Source organism: Chiloscyllium plagiosum, chromosome 17 (assembly GCF_004010195.1).
Source record: "Chiloscyllium plagiosum isolate BGI_BamShark_2017 chromosome 17, ASM401019v2, whole genome shotgun sequence".
In the NCBI taxonomy this organism is placed as follows: Eukaryota; Metazoa; Chordata; class Chondrichthyes; order Orectolobiformes; family Hemiscylliidae; genus Chiloscyllium; species Chiloscyllium plagiosum.
In genome coordinates, this window is record NC_057726.1 from 5,770,262 (window position 1) to 5,789,434 (window position 19,173).

Genomic DNA, 19,173 nt, shown 5'->3' on the forward strand with positions numbered 1-19,173 from the left:
GGGGGCCAGGAATGGTGACAGTGGGATCTGTGGGGGGTGTGTCAGCAGAATACAGGTGAGTGGCATTGGTGGGGGCGGAAGTGGTGGCAAACACGGCAGTAGGGGTGGCGGAAGTCACTGAGCATGTGACATCAGCGTTGATGTGAGGGGCGGAAGTGATGTCACGTGTGATGCATGAGGAATTGTGAGGGGTGGAAGTGGTTGTGGGAGTGGCCATGATGGGGGCAGAAGTGACATCATCAATCAGCGTGGGGTTGGCAGCTGCACCAACTGCATGGCTAATGGTGTCCGAGCAGTTCCAGAGGCTGGGGGAGTTTTCTGGAATGTTTGAGGAGCGCTGGTTATGGAGGTGGGTGGATAGGTTAGAGGGATGGAGGTGTGGGTCTGGGTGGGATGCAGCTTGTAGAGTTGGTATGGACCCAGTAGGCCGAATGGCTTGCTTCCACATTGTAGAGATTCTATGGTCAAGTTGCACCCAGCTCTTCTCATTTCTCAGTCAAAGTGCTGACAGCAATGAGCAGGAATCCTGATCAGTTGTTCTTTGTTCTCCTGAGATCATCAGGGCACACTGTAGCCACTCAGCTACCAGCCTGACCGAGTCAGCTCTCGAACTGTCCTATAAATGTTTTATTGCACATTCACTTCCCTCATCCAAGTCATTAATATACATTGTAAATAACTATGGCCTTAGAATTGATCCCTGCTGACATCCTAAAGATTTTCCATTTACACCGCAACTCTGACTTCAGGCTGACCAATTCCTTATTAATATACTACCCGCAACACCAAGGGTTCTTGTCTCATTGAGTAGCCTAATGTATGGTACCTTACCAACATCCACAAGTGTTATGATGCCAAGATGAAATGTGACTTGGAACCTATCGTCATGTTAAAAATGCAATGCGAGTGTTAGCTAATAGGTTCAATATCCACAAGGATTTTAACTTTCGGGTCAGCACAGGATTATGTCCATTATCTTTAACAGTAGTACACTGAATGATGCAAGAATATAATACATTCCTTCCTATCTCCTCTATCAAGGCATCATAAGGACGGCTCTTCCGAACATGGATCGGGAAGCGAGGGAGGAGTATCTTGTGGTGATACAGGCGAAGGACATGGGAGGCCACATGGGGGGTCTCTCTGGAACGACAAAAGTGACGATCACCCTAACCGATGTCAACGACAACCCACCAAAGTTCCCGCAGAGTAAGGAAGCTCCTTTCTCAGTTTGCACCTTTTTGGTTGTTAAGGCTTACGAAGAGCTGGCAAAGTGTGACGCTGGAAAAGCACAGCAGGTCAGGCAGCATCTGGGGAACAGGAGAGTTGACGTTTCAGACATGACCCTTCATCAGGACTGGCGAAGGGTTATGCCTGAAATGTCAATTCTCCTGCTCCTCAGATACCAGCTGACCTGCTGTGCTTTTCCAGCAATGACACTTTATTGACTCTCACTCTCCAGTAGTTGTGACCCTCACTATCTCCGAATTAAAGGTTATGAAGCCAGGGCAAGTAGAGAGAAAAACAAATTGATTAGCCCTGAGTTAATTTAATTGAGAAAACGTTTGCAATCTTAGGGCTAAAGGGATCAAAAGAGAGATAGCAGGAACAAGATACTGAGTCAGAAAATCAACCATGATCATATAGGATGGCATAGCAGACTTGAAGGGCCGAATGTCCTATTCCTGCTCCGGGTTTCTATATTTGAGGGTGAAATGCATCCCATTCCTCTGTTCCGAATGTCTCAGGGATAATACTGAAAACACTGGCTCTCCACTGAGCCCAATCCAGAGTCACTGTTCGACTTTCTGTTTCAATTTCCAAGAAGAAACACTGTCTGTAGGAACTGAAAGGCAGCACCTCTGACAGTGCTGCACATCCCTCAATGCTGCATTAGGAGTGCCTCTGACAGTGAAGCATTTCCCTCAGTGCTGCATTAGGAGCGCCTCTGACAGTTCTGCACCTCCCTCAGTGCTGCACCTCCCTCAGTGCTGCATTAGGAGTGCCTCTGACAGTGCTGCACCTCCCTCAGTGCAGCATTAGGAGCGCCTCTGACAGTTCTGCACCTCCCTCAGTGCTGCACCTCCCTCAGTGCAGCATTAGGAGTGCCCCTGACAGTGCTGCACCTCCCTCAGTGCAGCATTAGGAGTGCCCCTGACAGTGGTGCAACTCCCTCAGTGCTGCAATCCCTCAGTGCAGTATTAGGAGTGCCTCTGACAGTGCTGCACATCCCACAGTGCTACAGTAGCAGTGCCTCGGACAGTGCTGCACATCCCTCAGCGCTGTATTAGGAGTGCCCCTGACAGTGCTGCACCTCCCTCAGTGCTGTATTAGGAGTGCCCCTGACAGTGCTTCACCACTCTCAGTGCAGCATTAGGAGTGCCTCTGACAGGGCTGCACCTCCCTCAGTGCAGCATTAGGAGTGCCCCTGACAGGGCTGAACCTCCCTCAGTGCTGTATTAGGAGTGCCCCTGACAGTGCTGCACCTCCCTCAGTGCTGCACCTCCCTCAGAGCAGCATTAGGAGTGCCCCTGACAGTGCTGCACCTCCCTCAGTGCTGCACCTCCCTCAGAGCAGCATTAGGAGTGCCTCTGACAGTGCTGCACCTCCCTCAGTGCAGCATTAGGAGTGCCTCTGACAGGGCTGCACCTCCCTCAGTGCTGCAATAGGAGTGCCTCTGGCAGTGCTGCACCTCCCTCAGTGCAGTACTAGGAGTGCCTCTGGCAGTGCTGCATCTCCCTCAGTGCTGCATTAGGAGTGCCCCTGACAGTGCTGCAGTTCCCTCAGTGCGCATTAGGAGTGCCTCTGACAGTGCTGCATCTCCCTCAGTGCTGCATTAGGAGTGCCTCTGACAGTGCTGCACCTCCCTCAGTGCTGCATTAGGAGTGCCCCTGACAGTGCTGCAGTTCCCTCAGTGCTGCATTAGGAGTACCCCTGACAGTGCTGCACCTCCCTCAGTGCTGCATTAGGAGTGCCTCTGACAGTGCTGCACCTCCCTCAGTGCTGCATTAGGAGTGCCCCTGACAGTGCTGCACCTCCCTCAGCGCTGCAATAGGACTGCCTCTGACAGTGCTGCACCTCCCTCAGTGCTGTATTAGGAGTGCCCCTGACAGTGCTGCACCACTCTCAGTGCAGCATTAGGAGTGCCCCTGACAGTGCTGCACCTCCCTCAGTGCTGTATTTGGAGTGCCCCTGACAGTGCTGCACCTCCCTCAGTGCTGCACCTCCCTCAGAGCAGCATTAGGAGTGCCTCTGACAGTGCTGCACCTCCCTCAGTGCTGCATTAGGAGTGCCTCTGATAGTGCTGCACCTCCCTCAATGCTGCATTTGGATTTCCTCTGATAGTGCTGCACCTCCCTCAGTGCTGCAGAAGGAATGCCTCTGACAGTGCTGCACCTCCCTCAGAGCAGCATTAGGATGCCTCTGACAGTGCTGCCCTTCCCTCAGTGCTGCAGAATGAGTGCCTCGGACAGTGCTGCACCTCCCACAGTGCTGCACCTACCTCAGTGCAGCATTAGGAGTGCCTCTGACAGTGCTGCACCTCCGTCAGTGCTGCACCTCCCTCAGTCCTGCATTAGGAGTGTCTCTGACAATGCTGCATCTTCCTCAGTGCTATGTTCGGAGTGCCTCTGACAGTGCTGCATCTCCCTCAGTGCAGCATTAGGAGTGCCTCTGACAATGCTGCACCTCCGTCAGTGCTGCATTATGAGTGCCTCTGACAGTGCTGCATCTTCCTCAATGCAGCATTAGGACTGCCTCTGACAGTGCTGCACCTCCCTCAGTGCAGCATTAGGAGTGCCTCTGACCGTGCTGCACCTCCCTCAGTGCAGCATTAGGAGTGCCTCTGACATTGCTGCATCTCCCTCAGTGCTGCATTTGGATTTCCTCTGACAGTGCTGCACCTCCCTCAGTGCTGTACCTCCCTTAGTGCTGCATAAGGACTGCCTCTGTCAATGCTGCATCTCCCTCAGTGCTGCACCTCCCTCAGTCCTGCATTCGGAGTGTCTCTGACAGTGCTGCACCTCCCTCAGTGCTGCATTCAGAGTGCCTGATTGCTGACGGTTTGCGTGAAAAGCTTGTCTTTGCGGGTTTCTAACACTGGGAGGCGTGAGTGCTGCCACTGTTCAGTTGCTGGGAGCTGCCACCATCCATCCTTAGGTGGTCCCAGTTCGTCCATGACCTCACTCTTGATCTCCTACCGGAAGTATGCATGTCCTTCATTCCTGATTCTTTCAGGCTAAAGCCTTTCGTCTCTTGCCCAGTGCCAGTGTTTGACCAGTGCGATTTCCTCTTCCATTCTCAGCACTTGGGCATCACTGACAAGGCTGTCACTCTGTGACTGTCCTTAATTTCTCGAAGAAGGTAGTCTGCACCTTCGTCTGTATTCTCTCCAGATGTTGTACAGCCCACTTCAGCTTATTTCTTTATTCTTCCATTGGACATGTGTCTTGGTGGTGATGCCAGCATTTTGTGCCCATCCCTAAATGCCCTTGAATTGAGTTGCTTGCTAAAACATCTCAGAGGACAGTTAAGGGCCAGGATGGGTGAATATCCTTTTCTTGAGAAAATTAGTGATCCAGCTAGGTTTTCACAACACGTTTTTATTAAATTCATCCATGGGCTTAAGGTATCACAAACATTTATTGCCCATCTCAGAGGACAGTCAACCACATTGCTGTGGGTCTGGAGTCACATGTAGGCCAGACCAGGTAAGGATGGCAGATTTCTTTTACTAATGGAAATTAGTGAACTAGATTGGTGACCTATAGAGGTTTACAAAATTATGAGGGGCATGGATAGGATAAATAGACAAAAGTCTTTTTCCTGGGGTGGGGGAGTCCAGAACTAGAGGGCATAGGTTTAGGGTGAGAGAGGAAAGATATAAAAGAGACCTAAGGGGCAACTTTTTCACGCAGAGGTTGGTACATGTATGGAATGAGCTGCCAGAGGATGTGGTGGAGGCTGGTACAATTGCAACATTTATGAGGCATTTGGATGGGTATATGAATAGGAAGGGTTTGGAGGGATATGGGCCGGGCACTGGCAGGTGGGACTAGATTGGGTTGGGATGTCTGGTCGGCATGGACGGGTTGGACCGAAGGGTCTGTTTCCATGCTGTACATCTCTATGACTCTATGACTCTAATCAACAATGGTTTCATGATCATCATTGGGCTCTTAATTCCAGATTTTTATTGAATGCAAATTCTACCATCTACCATGGTGGGATTTGAACCCCTGTCCCCAGAACTTTACCTGGGTCTCTAGCTTAATAGGCCAGTGATAATACCATTAAGCCCTTTTTTTGATCACTAAATTATGTAATATATTATATTCTAGCTGCTGTGGTGGGATTTGAACTTGCTGCCCCACAGCATTAGATCTGGGCCCGTTGATGACTGGTCCAGTGGCATTACCCTTACCACTAACCCTCCTCAATGAGCTTTGTGTGGAGCTGGAGTCAGTAGTGATCCTGACTGGGGAAACATATCCTTGGTAAGAGAAGCAATAGGGTCGTTATTCACAATCTAAGACCAGATTTGAATTCAGTAAGGAATTCACATTGTCCTGGTGGGATTTAAACTCACGTTGTCTGCCTGTCCGATCCCACAATGGCTCAACATCAGTCAACATCATCAACCTTCACCACCCACAGCCAAGCCTGTTGATTCCTTGCAGCACGAGTTCAGTTGGCACAAAGTCATAATTGGGATGGCAAATCCCACATGTAATTAATGCCACCCAAGTTAAAAGAAAACCCTTCTAAATGCAACACATGCCATTGATTTCTCTCCAGGTGTGTATCAGATGTCGATCTCGGAAGCTGCTGCTATCGGAACGATCGTGGGACATGTAAAGGCCAAGGACCCCGACATTGGCGAGAACGGGATGGTGTCCTACAGGATCATTGATGGCGATGGTCAAGATTTCTTTGAAATCACAACGGATTCTCAGACTCAGGAGGGAGTCATCAAACTGAAAAAGGTATCAGAGGGCATAGAAGATGAATATGTGAATTGGATCTATTGTCTGGTGATGAGATCTTTACGAACAGTCAGTGGAAAAGTCAGCTCAGTCAAAACCGTTCATAATGGTGAGGACTTTGACTGAACCTCCCCCTGACCTTTCTATTCAAAGGAGAACAATCCCAGCTTCTTTAGTTTCTTCACATAACTGAAATGCCTTCTCTCTCACACCATTCTCATAAGCCTCACCCTCACCTACTCCAAGATATTGACAGAATTTGATCAATACTCTGGCTGAGGTATATAGCCAGTGATTTATACAAGTATTATAGATCCTTGTGTTTTGTACTCCTTATATCTCTCCAGATATAAAGCCAAGGAATCCCATATGCTTTTCATCAACAGCTTAACACTCCAGTTGAGGAGTATCATTCAAGAAGAGCGTTGTTCAACAAATTACAAATTGTGTGTGTTTAATTGACTGTTGTGTGCACTGCTCATTACTGGCAGTGGGGATCGGGCCTTTCTTTGGTTGCCAATCTTTAAGATTATCCAGACATCTTCAAGACTTGAAGTTTACCCTCCACGTCTCTGTTGCTCGCCACGTGAGAGGAAAAATCTAAAGGTTGCTTCAAGGCAAATAAAAAGAGTGCTTCGTGTTTTCTTTGAATATTTTTATTTATTCCTGGAACTGAAAGGCACCCCCTGGAGGTTTGTTAGAAACAGGTTGATTGCATGTTCTTAAACATGGAGACGCTGTCATCTTTTTCCAAAAAGGAAATTGGATAAATCCTTGAAGATGAAGGTAATTTCTGAGTCATGGGGAAAAAGCAGAGATGTGGAACTATTTGGGTAGCTCTTCCATAGAGCTGGCATAACCATAATGGGATGAATGGCCTCTTCCTGTGAAGTACAATTCTGTGATTTTTTTTTCATTCACGGGACGAGGGCATTGCTGGCTAGGCCAGCACTTATTGCCCATCCCAAATTGCACAGAAGACAGCTAAGAGTCAGCCACATTGCTGTGGGTCTGGAGCTACATGTAGTCCAGACCAGGTAAGGATGGCAGATTCCTTCCCGAAAGAACATTAGTGAACCAAGTGAGTTTTTCCCTGACAATCAAAATGGATTCATGGTCATCATTAGACTTTTAGGTCCAGATTTTTATTGAATTCACATTCCATCATCTGCCATGGCAGGATTTGAACTCAGGCCCCCAGAACATTATGTGAGCCTCTGAATTAGGTGATAATACCATCGCCTCTCTCAAATTGGGATTAGTTGGGAGTTGAGGGAATTAAGGATGTGTAATTAATTAATGGTCTGGTGACAAAGACTCAAGGGCAAAGAGGTGAATTGCTATGGCAGGTCATGTGATGTGACCTCTAGGATTGCACACCAATCAGTGTTGGCAAGTTCAATTCTTTGCCTTAAGGGGTAGGAACCTACCCATTATCTGTCTCCTTCACGTTATATTCCACACCATTGAGTTTTTAAAAAAATATCTAAGCAGGGGAGGGAAGAGATGACCTTTCATAATGGGATGCAGGATGGTCTATTTTCTTGATATTTCTGAGACTGAAGTTTTGAATCACAGCCAGCTTGATAGCACAGAGATCTGTCACTGCCAACTGCTAAAATCCCAGAGAAGGAAATCTGCAGCAGTCTCACATGAGTTCCAACTGGGCATGGATCCACAGTTTCCAAACTGCCCAGAAGGGAGACTAAACTGGCACTAACTTGGCATAAGAATCATCGCAGCTGTGAGGAAATGAAACTTCCCTTCTGCACTACTGTAATAGGACGGTCCACACTGCATTCTATCTTACATCAATCCCATTGATCCATTACACCCTGTCCCTCACTCACCTACACTGGCCCCGGTTTAAGTTATAGAGAAATAGAGATGTACAGCACGGAAACAGACCCTTCGGTCCAACTCATCCATGCCGACCAGATATCCCAACCTAATCTAGTCCCATTTTCCAACACTTGGCCCATATTCCTCTGAACCCTTCCTATTCATATACCCATCCAGATGCCTCCATCACTTCCTCTGGCAGCTCATTTCATACATGCAAGATCTTCTGCATGAACAAGTTGCCCCTTAGGTCCCTTTTATATCTTTCCCCTCTCACCCTAAACCTATGCCCTCTAGTTCTGGAGTCCCCTATCTCAGGGAAAAGACTTTGTCTATTTATCTTATCCATGCCCCTCATGATTTTATAAACCTCTATAAGGTCACCCCTCAGCCTCTGATGCTCCAGGGAAAACAGCCCCAGCCTATTCAGCCTCTCCCTATAGCTCAAACCCTCCATCCCTGGCAACACCCTTGCTAGATTTTAAAATCTACATGTCCTGTTTTCCAATGTCTCACCCACTGTTTTCTGTCTAAAGTTGGATGCATTGTACTTGGATTTCCAGTCAGGCATTTGGTAGGGTGCCCCATTAAAGCTTATTGGAGGGAAATAAATGCTGAGATTGTAGGGGGTAACATTTTGGTGTTGATAAGTGATTGGCTTACTAAACAGGAAGCAAAGAATAGAAATCACTGGGTTTTTTGGCAGGATGTCATGAGTGGTGTGTCACAGGGGGTCAGTGCTGGGGCCTCAACTCTTTACAATTTATAGAATGATTTGGATGAAGGATTCAAAAGGTATGGTAATTACATTTGCAAATGGCACCAAAATAGATTGGAAAGTGAGTTATATAGAGGACATGTGAAGCTTACAGTGGGATGTGAATAGTTTAAGCGAGTGGGCAAAGAGGATGGAGAGCTCTGAGATACAGAAAGATCTGGGTGTCCTTGTGCATGAATCACAGGTGGTTAGTATGTAGGGACAGCAAGCAATCCAGAAAGCAAATAGCATGCTATAGTCTATTGCGAGATTTGATTTGATTTATTGTCATATGCACCAAAATACAGTGAAAAGTGTTGTTTTGCATGCTCTACAGACAGATCCTAACATTAAAAGTGCATCAGGAGCAGAGCAAGAGTGCAGAACACAGCTGGAGGGAAGATACAGAGAGAGAGATCAGAATGTACATTTGAGATGTCTGTTGAAGAAGCTGTTCTTGAATCTGTTCATACGTGCATTCAAACCTTTCTGTCTTCTGCTCGATGGAAGAGAGTGGAAGGGAGATAAAGTGAATGCAAACGTAACGAGGTTATACGTCACTTATACAGGGCATTAGTGAGACTGCATCTGGAGTACTGCTCACCACACTTATAAAAGGATGTTAATGCATTGGAAGCAATTCAGCAGAGGTTTACTAGATGAATACCTGAAATGAGCAGATTAACTAATGAGGAAAGGTTAAGCAGGCTGGGTGTGTATCATCTGGAGTCCAGAGATTCAGAGGTAACTGAATTGAAACATATAAGATCCTGAGGGGACTTGACCAGATGTGTGTTGCTGGTCTAATGCTTCTACTTTGGGAAAAGGGCCGAAGGACTGAATGGCCTACTCCTGCACCTATTGTCTATTGTCTAAAATCCAGAACTGGGGTCATAGTTTAAAAATAAAGTCACAAGAATTAGCAGGGAAATCTCCAGGAATGGAGAGTTGAGGTTAAAAGCAAAACAACCATATTCAGTTGAATAACAGAGCAGGCTAAAGGGGCCAAATGGACTACACCTATTCTTGGATCATTTGATTGTGGCTTTGTGACCTGATGCCGATCTCCTAGACCATCTCCTTATCAGGCCCGATGTCAAATTTGGTCCGATTATGTCCCTCTGAAGTGCTTTAAGATGATTTGAGTTGAAAAGTGCAAACTCACTGCAAGTTGTTGTGATTGGGACTAATAGAATTCCTACATGTGAAAACAGACCATTTGGCCCATTCGAGTCCACACCAGCCCTCTGCAAAACCCACGCCCCTATCTTATCCCTGTAATCCTGCATTCCCCATGGCCAACCCATTTAACCTGCACACCTTTGGACTGAGGTGAGGGATAACGATGAAGGGTATTTCTATATGATACTGTCTGACCATGAGCTGGGTCAATGCTGATGCTTAAAATTAACAAGAATTCCATTGGCCAACATTGACATCCCTCACATTGATAAATGGTAATACCTACAGTGTAGAAAGAGACCATTTGGCCCATCACATTTGTACTAGCTCTAAGACATAGCTAATCAGTCTCAAACCCCTGGTCTTGCCTCATAATCTTGCAATTTTTTCCTTTTGAAAGTTGCTGTTGTGTTCCAGATCACAACAATTCGTTTGTGAAATCTATTCCCTTCCCTGGTAGATGGAAGAGGTGGGCTTCTGGTGTGTCTTGAAAGGGGGAGAGAAAAGGAAAGGGTTTTAAAGAGAGCTGTCTAGAGCTTTGGATGGAGAGAGTTGATGGTTCAACTGTCATTGTTGATATGCAGCAAATCAGGTGCGTGTAAATTTCTAAACTTGGAGAAGTGCAGAGAATGTTTCAGAGTGCTTGAGCTGGTGCAGATGATAGAGTTAGGAGGAGGCAAGATCATGGAGTGACAGGACCCTGAAATGATTTGCAACTGTCTGAAGTGAGCAGGGCACATTAAATTGCTCTAAAATCTTTGTTCATCTATATCTGAAGGGCAGACATGGGCTGTGTCACATTATCTCTTGTCAAGTGTCTCTGTAGTTAATCCTGTGCCAACTCTATTTAATCAGCTGGAGCAAGTTTAACATCATGGCTGACCTTGGAAAACAGTATACGGGCCCAAACTCAGTGTAATGCATTATTCAGCTCTTCAAAACATCATCCTAATTAGGGCTGTCAGTTTGTATGTAAAATTCATGCTAATCTTACCATCTGTTTTTTTTTAACTACCCTGATCAGTCATGATGGGCATTATATTCATCTTAAAGGTCTCTCTTTGCCTTTTCTTTTTAACTAAAGTGCCTAAATGTTTTCACTTTCTCTTTGTGCCAAAAGCATTGGATGGCACGGTGGCTCATTGGTAGCACTGCTGCTTCACAGTGTCAGGGACATGGGTTCAATTCCAGCCTTGGATGACAGTCTGTGTGGAGTTTGCCTGTTCTCTCTGTGTCTACAGGGGTTCTGTCTGGTTTCCTCCCACAGTCCAAAGGTGTACAGATTAGGTAGATTGGCCATGCTAAATTATCCATAGCATCCAGGAATGTGCGGGTTAGCCATGGGCAACATAGGGTTGATGGGATGGGTATGTGTAGGATGCTGGTTGATGAGGACTTGATGGGCTGGATGGTCTACGTTCACACTGTAGGGATTCTGTGATTGTATACGCAAAGATGGATATCACTTTACCCAGCTGGTCAGCTCCACAGGAGCTTTCTCCTCTCCTTAATTGGTTCACCCACTGCCTTCTTTTCCACTCCCCACCTTGTGTTTCAAAATCTCTATTAAATTGCTGCTCCCTGTTGGAATGGACCTCACGGTCTCACCACTTTCTGAGTAAACATGTCTCTCCTCAATTCCTGACTGGATTTGTGTAGTGACTCTCAGGGATGTGACCACAAGTGCACTGCCTGAAAGGGGAGTAGTTGTTTGGTCCCATTACTGTAACCACACAAAGTGAAATCCAGCTACTTTTGGCGTTGTGTGGTGGAGGGCCGTACATTAAGAAAAAGATTGCCTGACTCCTTTGCTCTGTTTATTGATTGGTCTCGTTAGGTTAAAAGTCTGATGGGAAGGAGACAGAGCATTCGTGATGCAGTGGTAGTGTCCCTTCCTTTGATCCAGGAGGTCTGAGTTTCAGTTTCACTTGCTCCAGAGTTGTGTGATAACATCTCTGAATAGGTTGATTAGAACCTTTATTAAAAAGAAATGAAAAGATTTGATGGGTGCGCAAACAAAATGATCCCAGTTGAGATTCAGATGTGATTTGCTATATTGATACCAGCAAATAGTTCAGTGTATGTGTAAGAACTCCCTGACTCCCTCTGCAATGACAGTGTTGGGCTATTTGACCCAAACTGAACCTTAACCAAACTGACATCCAAGTGGGAGCTCTTTTGAAGCAGAGATGCTCAACGTTCCACAGGGAAAACCTGATTTAACACTTACCATTCTGAAACCAGATGTGAATTGGCTAACCCCATACCCATTTACCCTCTGTAATGTTGGAAATTGGAAAATGTTAGACTGACTGTGTCCCAGGATAATTGAATGTCTCAACAACAATCACTTCCACTGAGCTGGACTTAGATTTATAGATCAGACATGGCAGGAGTCAGGCTAATTGAAGGGATTGATAGTCTAATGATAATTTAACCAGGTCACTACCACCCCATCTGGCTTTGACTGCCTTATATTTATGGCCCCTAGTTTTGAACTCCCCACAAGTGAAAATGTATTCTCTCTGTCTGTCCTTTCAAGCTCTTCCATAATTATAAAGATCTCCAGCATGTCACTTTTTTTTTAAAGATTGATACAGGAACTGTGAACAATATTCCAAGATTGATCTGACCAAGGCAAGATACATAGAATCATAGAGACGTACAGCACGGAAACAGACCCTTCGGTCCAACGTCTCCATGCCGACCAGATATCCTACATTAATCTAGTCCCATTTCTCAGCACTTGGCCCATATCTCTCTAAGGAGACAGTGAGGTCTGCAGATGCTGGAGATCAGAGTTGAGAGTGTGTTGCTGGAAAAGCACAGCAGGTCCAGTACCATCCGAGGAGCAGGAAAATTTATGTTTTGGAATTTCTGATGAAGGACTCAGGCCCGAAACATCGATTTTCCTGCTCCTCAATACTGCCTGACCTGCAGTGTTTTTCCAGCAACACACTCTCAACCCATATCTCCCTAAACCTTTCCTAATCATGTGCCCATCCTGATGCCTTTTATATGTAATTGTATCAGCCTCCATCACTTCCTCTGGCAAATCATTACCTTTCACTACCTTCTGCGTGGAAAAGTTACCCGTAATGTTGCTTTCAAATCTTTCCCCTCACACCTTAAACCCATACCCTCTAGTTCTGGACTCCCCCAATCCAGGGAAAAGACCCTATCCATCCTGCTCGTGATTTTATAACCGTCTATAAGGTCACCCCTCAGCTTTTGATGCTCCAGGGAAAACAGCCCCAGCCAATTCAGCTTCTCTCTACAGCTCAGATTGTCCAAGCTTTGATGTAAGTTTGTGATTGGAGGAGCAGGAGATTGGGATTTTTTTAATTGATTGCAGCTTAGTCCACTGGCTGGAGTCAGTCAGAATTGGTAGGTACTGGGAATCATGACTAATCCTAATGGATGAATGGAAGAAAGATAGGGTAAGGATGAAGCTGTATTGATCTGCTAAGTACTGCTGCATGTCTTAGAGTTACTGTCCCTTTAGACCTTGATCTCCCTTCAGTAGAATCACAATGGAGTTGGGATGTTCAGCTTTAAGCATACTTCAGTCCCATCAGTACGCTGGATTATTTTCCTATACTGTAATGTTGGAGCAGATGCCACAGGTAATCTGGGATCAAGACACACAACGTGGAGAATTAGATACCTGTCAATGGAGAGACGCAAGTGTGTGAACTGTAGCTACGGCTTCATTTCTGGAGGGATAGAATTAAAAAGCAGTGGAATCTGACATAGCTCCTTGAAAGGATGGTTGAAGCAGATTCACTAATAACTTTCAAAAGGGAATTCAGTTTCTTTGCTGCAACAGGCAAAGAAAAATTCAGAGCAACAGGGAAACAGTGAAAGGGGTTTGGATCTTACTGCATAGCTCTTTCCAAGAGCTGAGACAGGGCTTAATGGGGAACATGACCTCCTCCTTGCTTTGTCCCTCTCTGATCCAGTAATGTCAAAGATGTATCCTGCCTTGGTCAGCTCATTCTTGGAGTATTGTCCACAGTGCCTATACCAACCTTTAAAAAAAGGTTATAGAGAGACTGGAAAAAGTGCAAAAACCAAAGCTACAGGACTGCAGAAAATAAAGGAGTGACGTGCTGGAGATCTTTATAATTATGGAAGGGTTTGAAAGGGTAGACAGAGCGATTATATTTTCACTTGTGGAGAGTTCAAAACTAGCGGCCGTAAGTATAAGATTAGATTGGTGCTGGAAAAGCACAGCAGGTCAGGCAGCATCGGCCGTCAAAGCCAGATGGGGAGGTTGTGGCATCATGGTATCCATAGTCTTATCAATCCAGGGACCCAGGTAACATTATGGAGAGCTGGGGTTCGGATCCTACCAGAATGGATGGTGGAATTACAATTCGGTAAAAGGAATGAGAACATAAGGAGCAGGAGTAGACCATCTGACCCTTTGAACCTGCCCCACCATTCAATAAGATCATGGCTGATCTTTTTGTGGACTCAAGTCCCACCCCCCCCCCCCCCCCAACCATCATAACCATTAATTCCTTTATTGTTCAAAAATCTATCTGTCTTTGCCTTAAAAAGCATTCAATGAAGTAGCCTCAACTGCTTCCCTGGGCAGGGAATTCCACAGATTCACAACTCCTTGGGTGAAGAAGTTCCTCCTCAACTCAGTCCGAAATCTGCTCCCCCTTATTTTGAGGCTATGCCCCCTAGTCCTAGTTTCACCCAACAGAACCGGCCTTCTTCTATGTTATCTATTCTCTTCATAATTTTAGATGTTTCCACAAGACTCCCCCTCATTCTTCTAAATTTCAATTAGTATCATCCCAGTCTACTCAGTCTCTCCTCATACACCAAACCGCTCAACTCCAGAATCAGTCTAGTGAACCCCCTCTACACCCCCATCAGTGCCACTATTTCCTTTCTCAACTAAGGAGACCAAACCTCTTCGCATTACTCTAGGTGTGCCCTCACTGGCACTATATACAGCTGCAGCATAATGTCCCTGCTTTTAAACTCTGTCACTCTAGCAATGAAGGACAATATTCAATTTGCCTTCTTAATTACCTGCTGCACCTGCAAATCAACTTTTCTAGAATTAAGAATCTAATTATGGCCATGAAACCATTGTCAATTGTTGGAAAAACCCATCTGTTTCACTAATGTCCTTTAGGGAAAGAAACTGCCATCCTTACATGATCTGGCCTAAATGTGACTCCAGTCCCATGGCAATGTGGTTGATTCTTAACTACCCTCTGGGTAGTTTGAGAAGAACAATAAATGTTCACCTGGCCAGTGACATTCAGATCCTGTGACTAAATAAACAAAATATATCCAACAGAGAATGCAGAAGAAACTGCTTTGAGTTTTGAGAATGTGGAACTCTCGACTCTGTGCAGTTGTTGAGGCTGACGTGTTTAAGGGAATCACATGACAAAGAAAATCTTGCTGGTTTAGCTGAAGAGAGGTAGAGGGATGCTCTCATGGAGCATTGGCATTGATACAGGGCTGACTGATCTGTTTTGCTGTTTTGTGCATGTGGTGTTATTATCTATAAACTGGTGTGTTTGACCCATTCATAAAACAAGAACACAGCTTGACCTTAATGCAGTGCATGGAGGAACATGTTAGAAATAATGAAAAATAAAATGAGGTCTGCTCACTCAGAATAAAAACAAATTTCTGTGGATGCTGGAAATTGCTGGAGAAACACAACAGAGACAAAAAAAAGCTGCCAATGCTGGAATCCAAAGTCGACAGGCAGGAGGCTGGAAGAACACAGCAAGCCAGGCAGCACCAGGAGGGGGAGAAGTCGACATTTTGGACATATTTGGAAGCACTAGCTTTCGAAGCACTGCTTCTTCATCAGGTGGTTGTGAAGGAGCGGTGCTCTGAAAGCTAGTGTGCTTCCAAATAAACCTGTTGGACTGTCACCTGGTGTTGTGTGATTTTTAACTTTGTACACCACAGTCCAACACCGGCATCTCCAAATCATATATCCAAAACGTAGACTTCTCCCCCTCCTGATGCTGCCTGGCTTGCAGTGTTCTTCCAGCCTCCTGCTTGTCTACAACTGGAGAAACTCAGCAGGCCTGGCAACATCTGTGAAAAAAGGAACAGAGTTAATTTTCTCAAGTCTGGCATGACTCTTCTTCAGACATTTTGTTCCCTGTGTTGCTTGATTTCAGAATGAAATATTTCACTGCTGTTAGTCTAGAAGCAGAGCTCTTAACATCCATCATGCTGCTGCCCCCACCCCCTCCCTGATCCTGCCCATTCATCAGTCTTTGCTTGAGCTCAGCCTGTTCCTGTGCTGCCAAGTAATTCGTCTTTGTCACTCCCTTTCCAGCAGGGCCTGGATTTTGAAACCAAAAAGTTTTACTCGCTGAAAGTAGAGGCAGCCAACATATACTTTGATCCGCGCTTTGTCAGCAGGGGACCATTCAAGGATACGGCAACAATCAAGATTTCTGTGGAGGATGCGGATGAGCCTCCTGTATTTTCGAATTCTATTTACTTCATGGAAGTTAACGAAAGTGCCCCAGCTGGAACTACGGTCGGCCAAGTACACGCGATGGACCACGATCTGGGTCGCAGTCCCATCAGGTACGTGTCCTCTTCTTGGACATTTATGAAGGGATCGCACATCTGATCTTTCTTGTACTTCTGTCTCTGGTACACAATACAGTCACTTGGCAGCTTATAGAGTCAGAGAGATGTACAGCACAGAAACAGACCTTCCAGTCCAACTTGCCCATGCCAACCAGATATTCTAATTAATCTAGTCCTATTTGTCAGCATTTGCCCCATATCCCTCTAAACCTTTCCCATTCATACACCCATCCAGACCCCTCTTAAACACTGCCACATCCCCACCTCCACCACTTCCTCTGGCAGCCCGTTCCACACACGCACCACCCTCTGCGGGAAAAAGTTACTCCTCAGGTCCCTTATATATCTTTCCCCTCACTGAGTCTCAACTCAGCTGTCCAGCCAAGCGAGCTAACCCAACCATTGCTTCTGGAAATACTTTTTTTAAATTTGTTCATGGGCTAGGCCAGCATGTATGGCCTATCCCAGAGGGCAGTGAAGAGTCAACCACATTGCTGAGAGTCTGGAGTCACATGTAGGCCAGACCAGATAAGGATGGCAGATTCCCTTCCCTCGAAACATGAGTGAACCAGGTGAGTTTATGCAGCAATTGGCAATAGTTGCATGGTCACCATCGGGCTGCCCTTTTTATTTCAAATTTTTACTGGATTCAAATTTCACCACCAGCCATGATGGGATTCGAACCCAGGTCCCCCAGGACATTGGCGTGGGAGGTTCTGGCTTGCTTATTCAGTGACTATACCATCACCTCACAGTGATTTGGAATGTTTGATTATGTTACAGATGCTGCAGCAACTTGAGAAGGCAGCTCACCGCAGCCTTTTCTGTGGAAATTAGGAATGGGCAATAAATGCTGGACTGTCTGGCAATGCCCACATCTCATATGTGTAAAAAGATATAAATGCACATCATTTAAGTTGTTTGTGACTGTAGGGGGTGATTTTTAAATATTCTTTCAGACCAATTTGATCACTTACGGGAATTTTGCAACAGAAGGTTAGGCTTGAAATTCTCACTGTACCTGACTGATAATTACATTGCATTTGGAAAACTGTCAAATTTTGTTTCAAAGATGGTGAATTGCAAAACTGGGATTTTGCAAATGGCATTTCAGTATATCAGAATTAGATTTGAGCAGGAATACTCAGTACTCCCGTAATCCCAGCTGTATTTGATCTGGTTGACAACATGCTTTGCAAATCTAAACTCCCCAGAGGGTAAGAATGTGAAAGTAACTAAGTGCAGGACACATTTCTGTCATAAGACCACAACTTACCTCCCCAGACACTGACATAGCTGAATTGGCAGAGCTAAACTCAAAAATCATTCTGAAGATCTGCAGGTAAAGATTTTAATGTGGATCCCCTAATCAAATCAAAATGGGGGGTTGTTTTATCAGATGAAGGATAGGGATTGAATCGAAATGGTTCCAGCTGTAGCTTTTAAATTATAAAGCACAGTGAATTTAAACCCTACACTGAATTTCTTTTATCGATTTGAGAGCTCTCTGGCAGCTGTCTGGAGACTCAGTGCAAAGTGTTAGACTCCCAGACTGTCAACATTGGCATAATGATCAGGTCTCAGCTGTGTGCTGTGGTGGATGAGAGCGAGTCCCAGCTGATAGGGAAGTGTGTGTGTGCCTGTGTCTGTGTCTGTGTGTGAGTATTAATGTGTGTGTGTGAGAGTGTGTGCAGATGTGTTGTTTGTGTGAATGGTGGATAGCAAGTGTGACAAATCTGTGTGTGACAATCAGTTTGAGAATATGTATCTAAGTGACTCGTTGAGGTAAAATGTCAGTCATTAGCAATCAGGGAAGGCTCCCCATTGGTTGGAGTTATAACTCACACAAACGAAGAGGATTTTGTTTGTTGGAGGCCAACCATCACAGTCCTAAGACATTACTGATGGGAGTTCCTCTGGGTAACATCCTAGACTCAGTTACCTTGAGCTGCTTCATTAATCACCTTCCCTCCATCATGAGGTTAGCAATGGGAGTGCTCACTGATGATTGCACAATGCTCAGTATTATTTGTAATTCCTCAGGCAAAGAGGCAGACTGTGTCCAAATGCAGCAAGACCTAGATAGTGTTCAGGCTTGAGCTGATTAAATGGTAAACAACAGTTTCACCACACAAATGCAAGGCAGCTGCATATCCAAGTGGAGAATGGGTAACCACATCCCTTTGATAATCAACAATATTTTCATCATTAAAATCTTCCAACCGATACATCCTGTGGGTCATTCATAGAAGAATCCCTACGGTGTGGAAACTGGCCCTTTGACCTAACAAGGCCACACCAACCCTCCAAAGAGTAACTCACCAAGACCTATTCCCCTTTATTTACCCCTGACCGATGCAACTAACCTAGACATCCCTGAACACTATGGGCAGTTTAGCATGGCCAGTTCACCTAACCTGCACATCTTTGGATTGTGGGAGGAAACCCACACAGACACAGGGAGAATGTGCAAACTCCACACAGACAGCCACCCAAGGGTGGAATCAAACCTGGGTCCCTGGTGCTGTGAGGCAGTAGTGCTAACCACTGAACCACTGTGCTGTCCACATTGTTGACTAGAAACTCAACTGGACTAACCACGTAAGCGCAGCGGCTACAAGAAACAGTCAGATGCTGCAGGAACACTGCAGTGAGTAACTCATCTCCTGCTTCCCTAAAGTGTGTCCACAAGTCCACAAGGCACAAGTCAGGGGTTTGGTGGAATACTCTCCAACTGCCTGGATGAGTGCAGCTTCAACAACACTCAAGAAGCTTGTCACCAGCCTTCCTGACTGGTACCACATCCACCAC

The 19,173-nt window shown here is 45.7% G+C and overlaps 1 protein-coding gene across 4 annotated transcripts in view; it reads left to right on the top strand.

Moving 5' to 3' along the window:
• Positions 1-19,173, top strand: part of cdh11 (cadherin 11, type 2, OB-cadherin (osteoblast)) — a 242,668-nt gene that overhangs the window by 162,528 nt on the left and 60,967 nt on the right. For 3 of the 4 annotated variants that reach the window (XM_043706546.1, XM_043706548.1, XM_043706547.1), the window contains 3 exons: positions 1,042-1,209; positions 5,797-5,984; positions 16,100-16,356. In XM_043706546.1, the coding sequence (XP_043562481.1) occupies positions 1,042-1,209; positions 5,797-5,984; positions 16,100-16,356 (613 nt within the window). The remainder of the gene's footprint in view (positions 1-1,041; positions 1,210-5,796; positions 5,985-16,099; positions 16,357-19,173) is intronic. The other variant, XM_043706549.1, reaches the window with a different exon arrangement.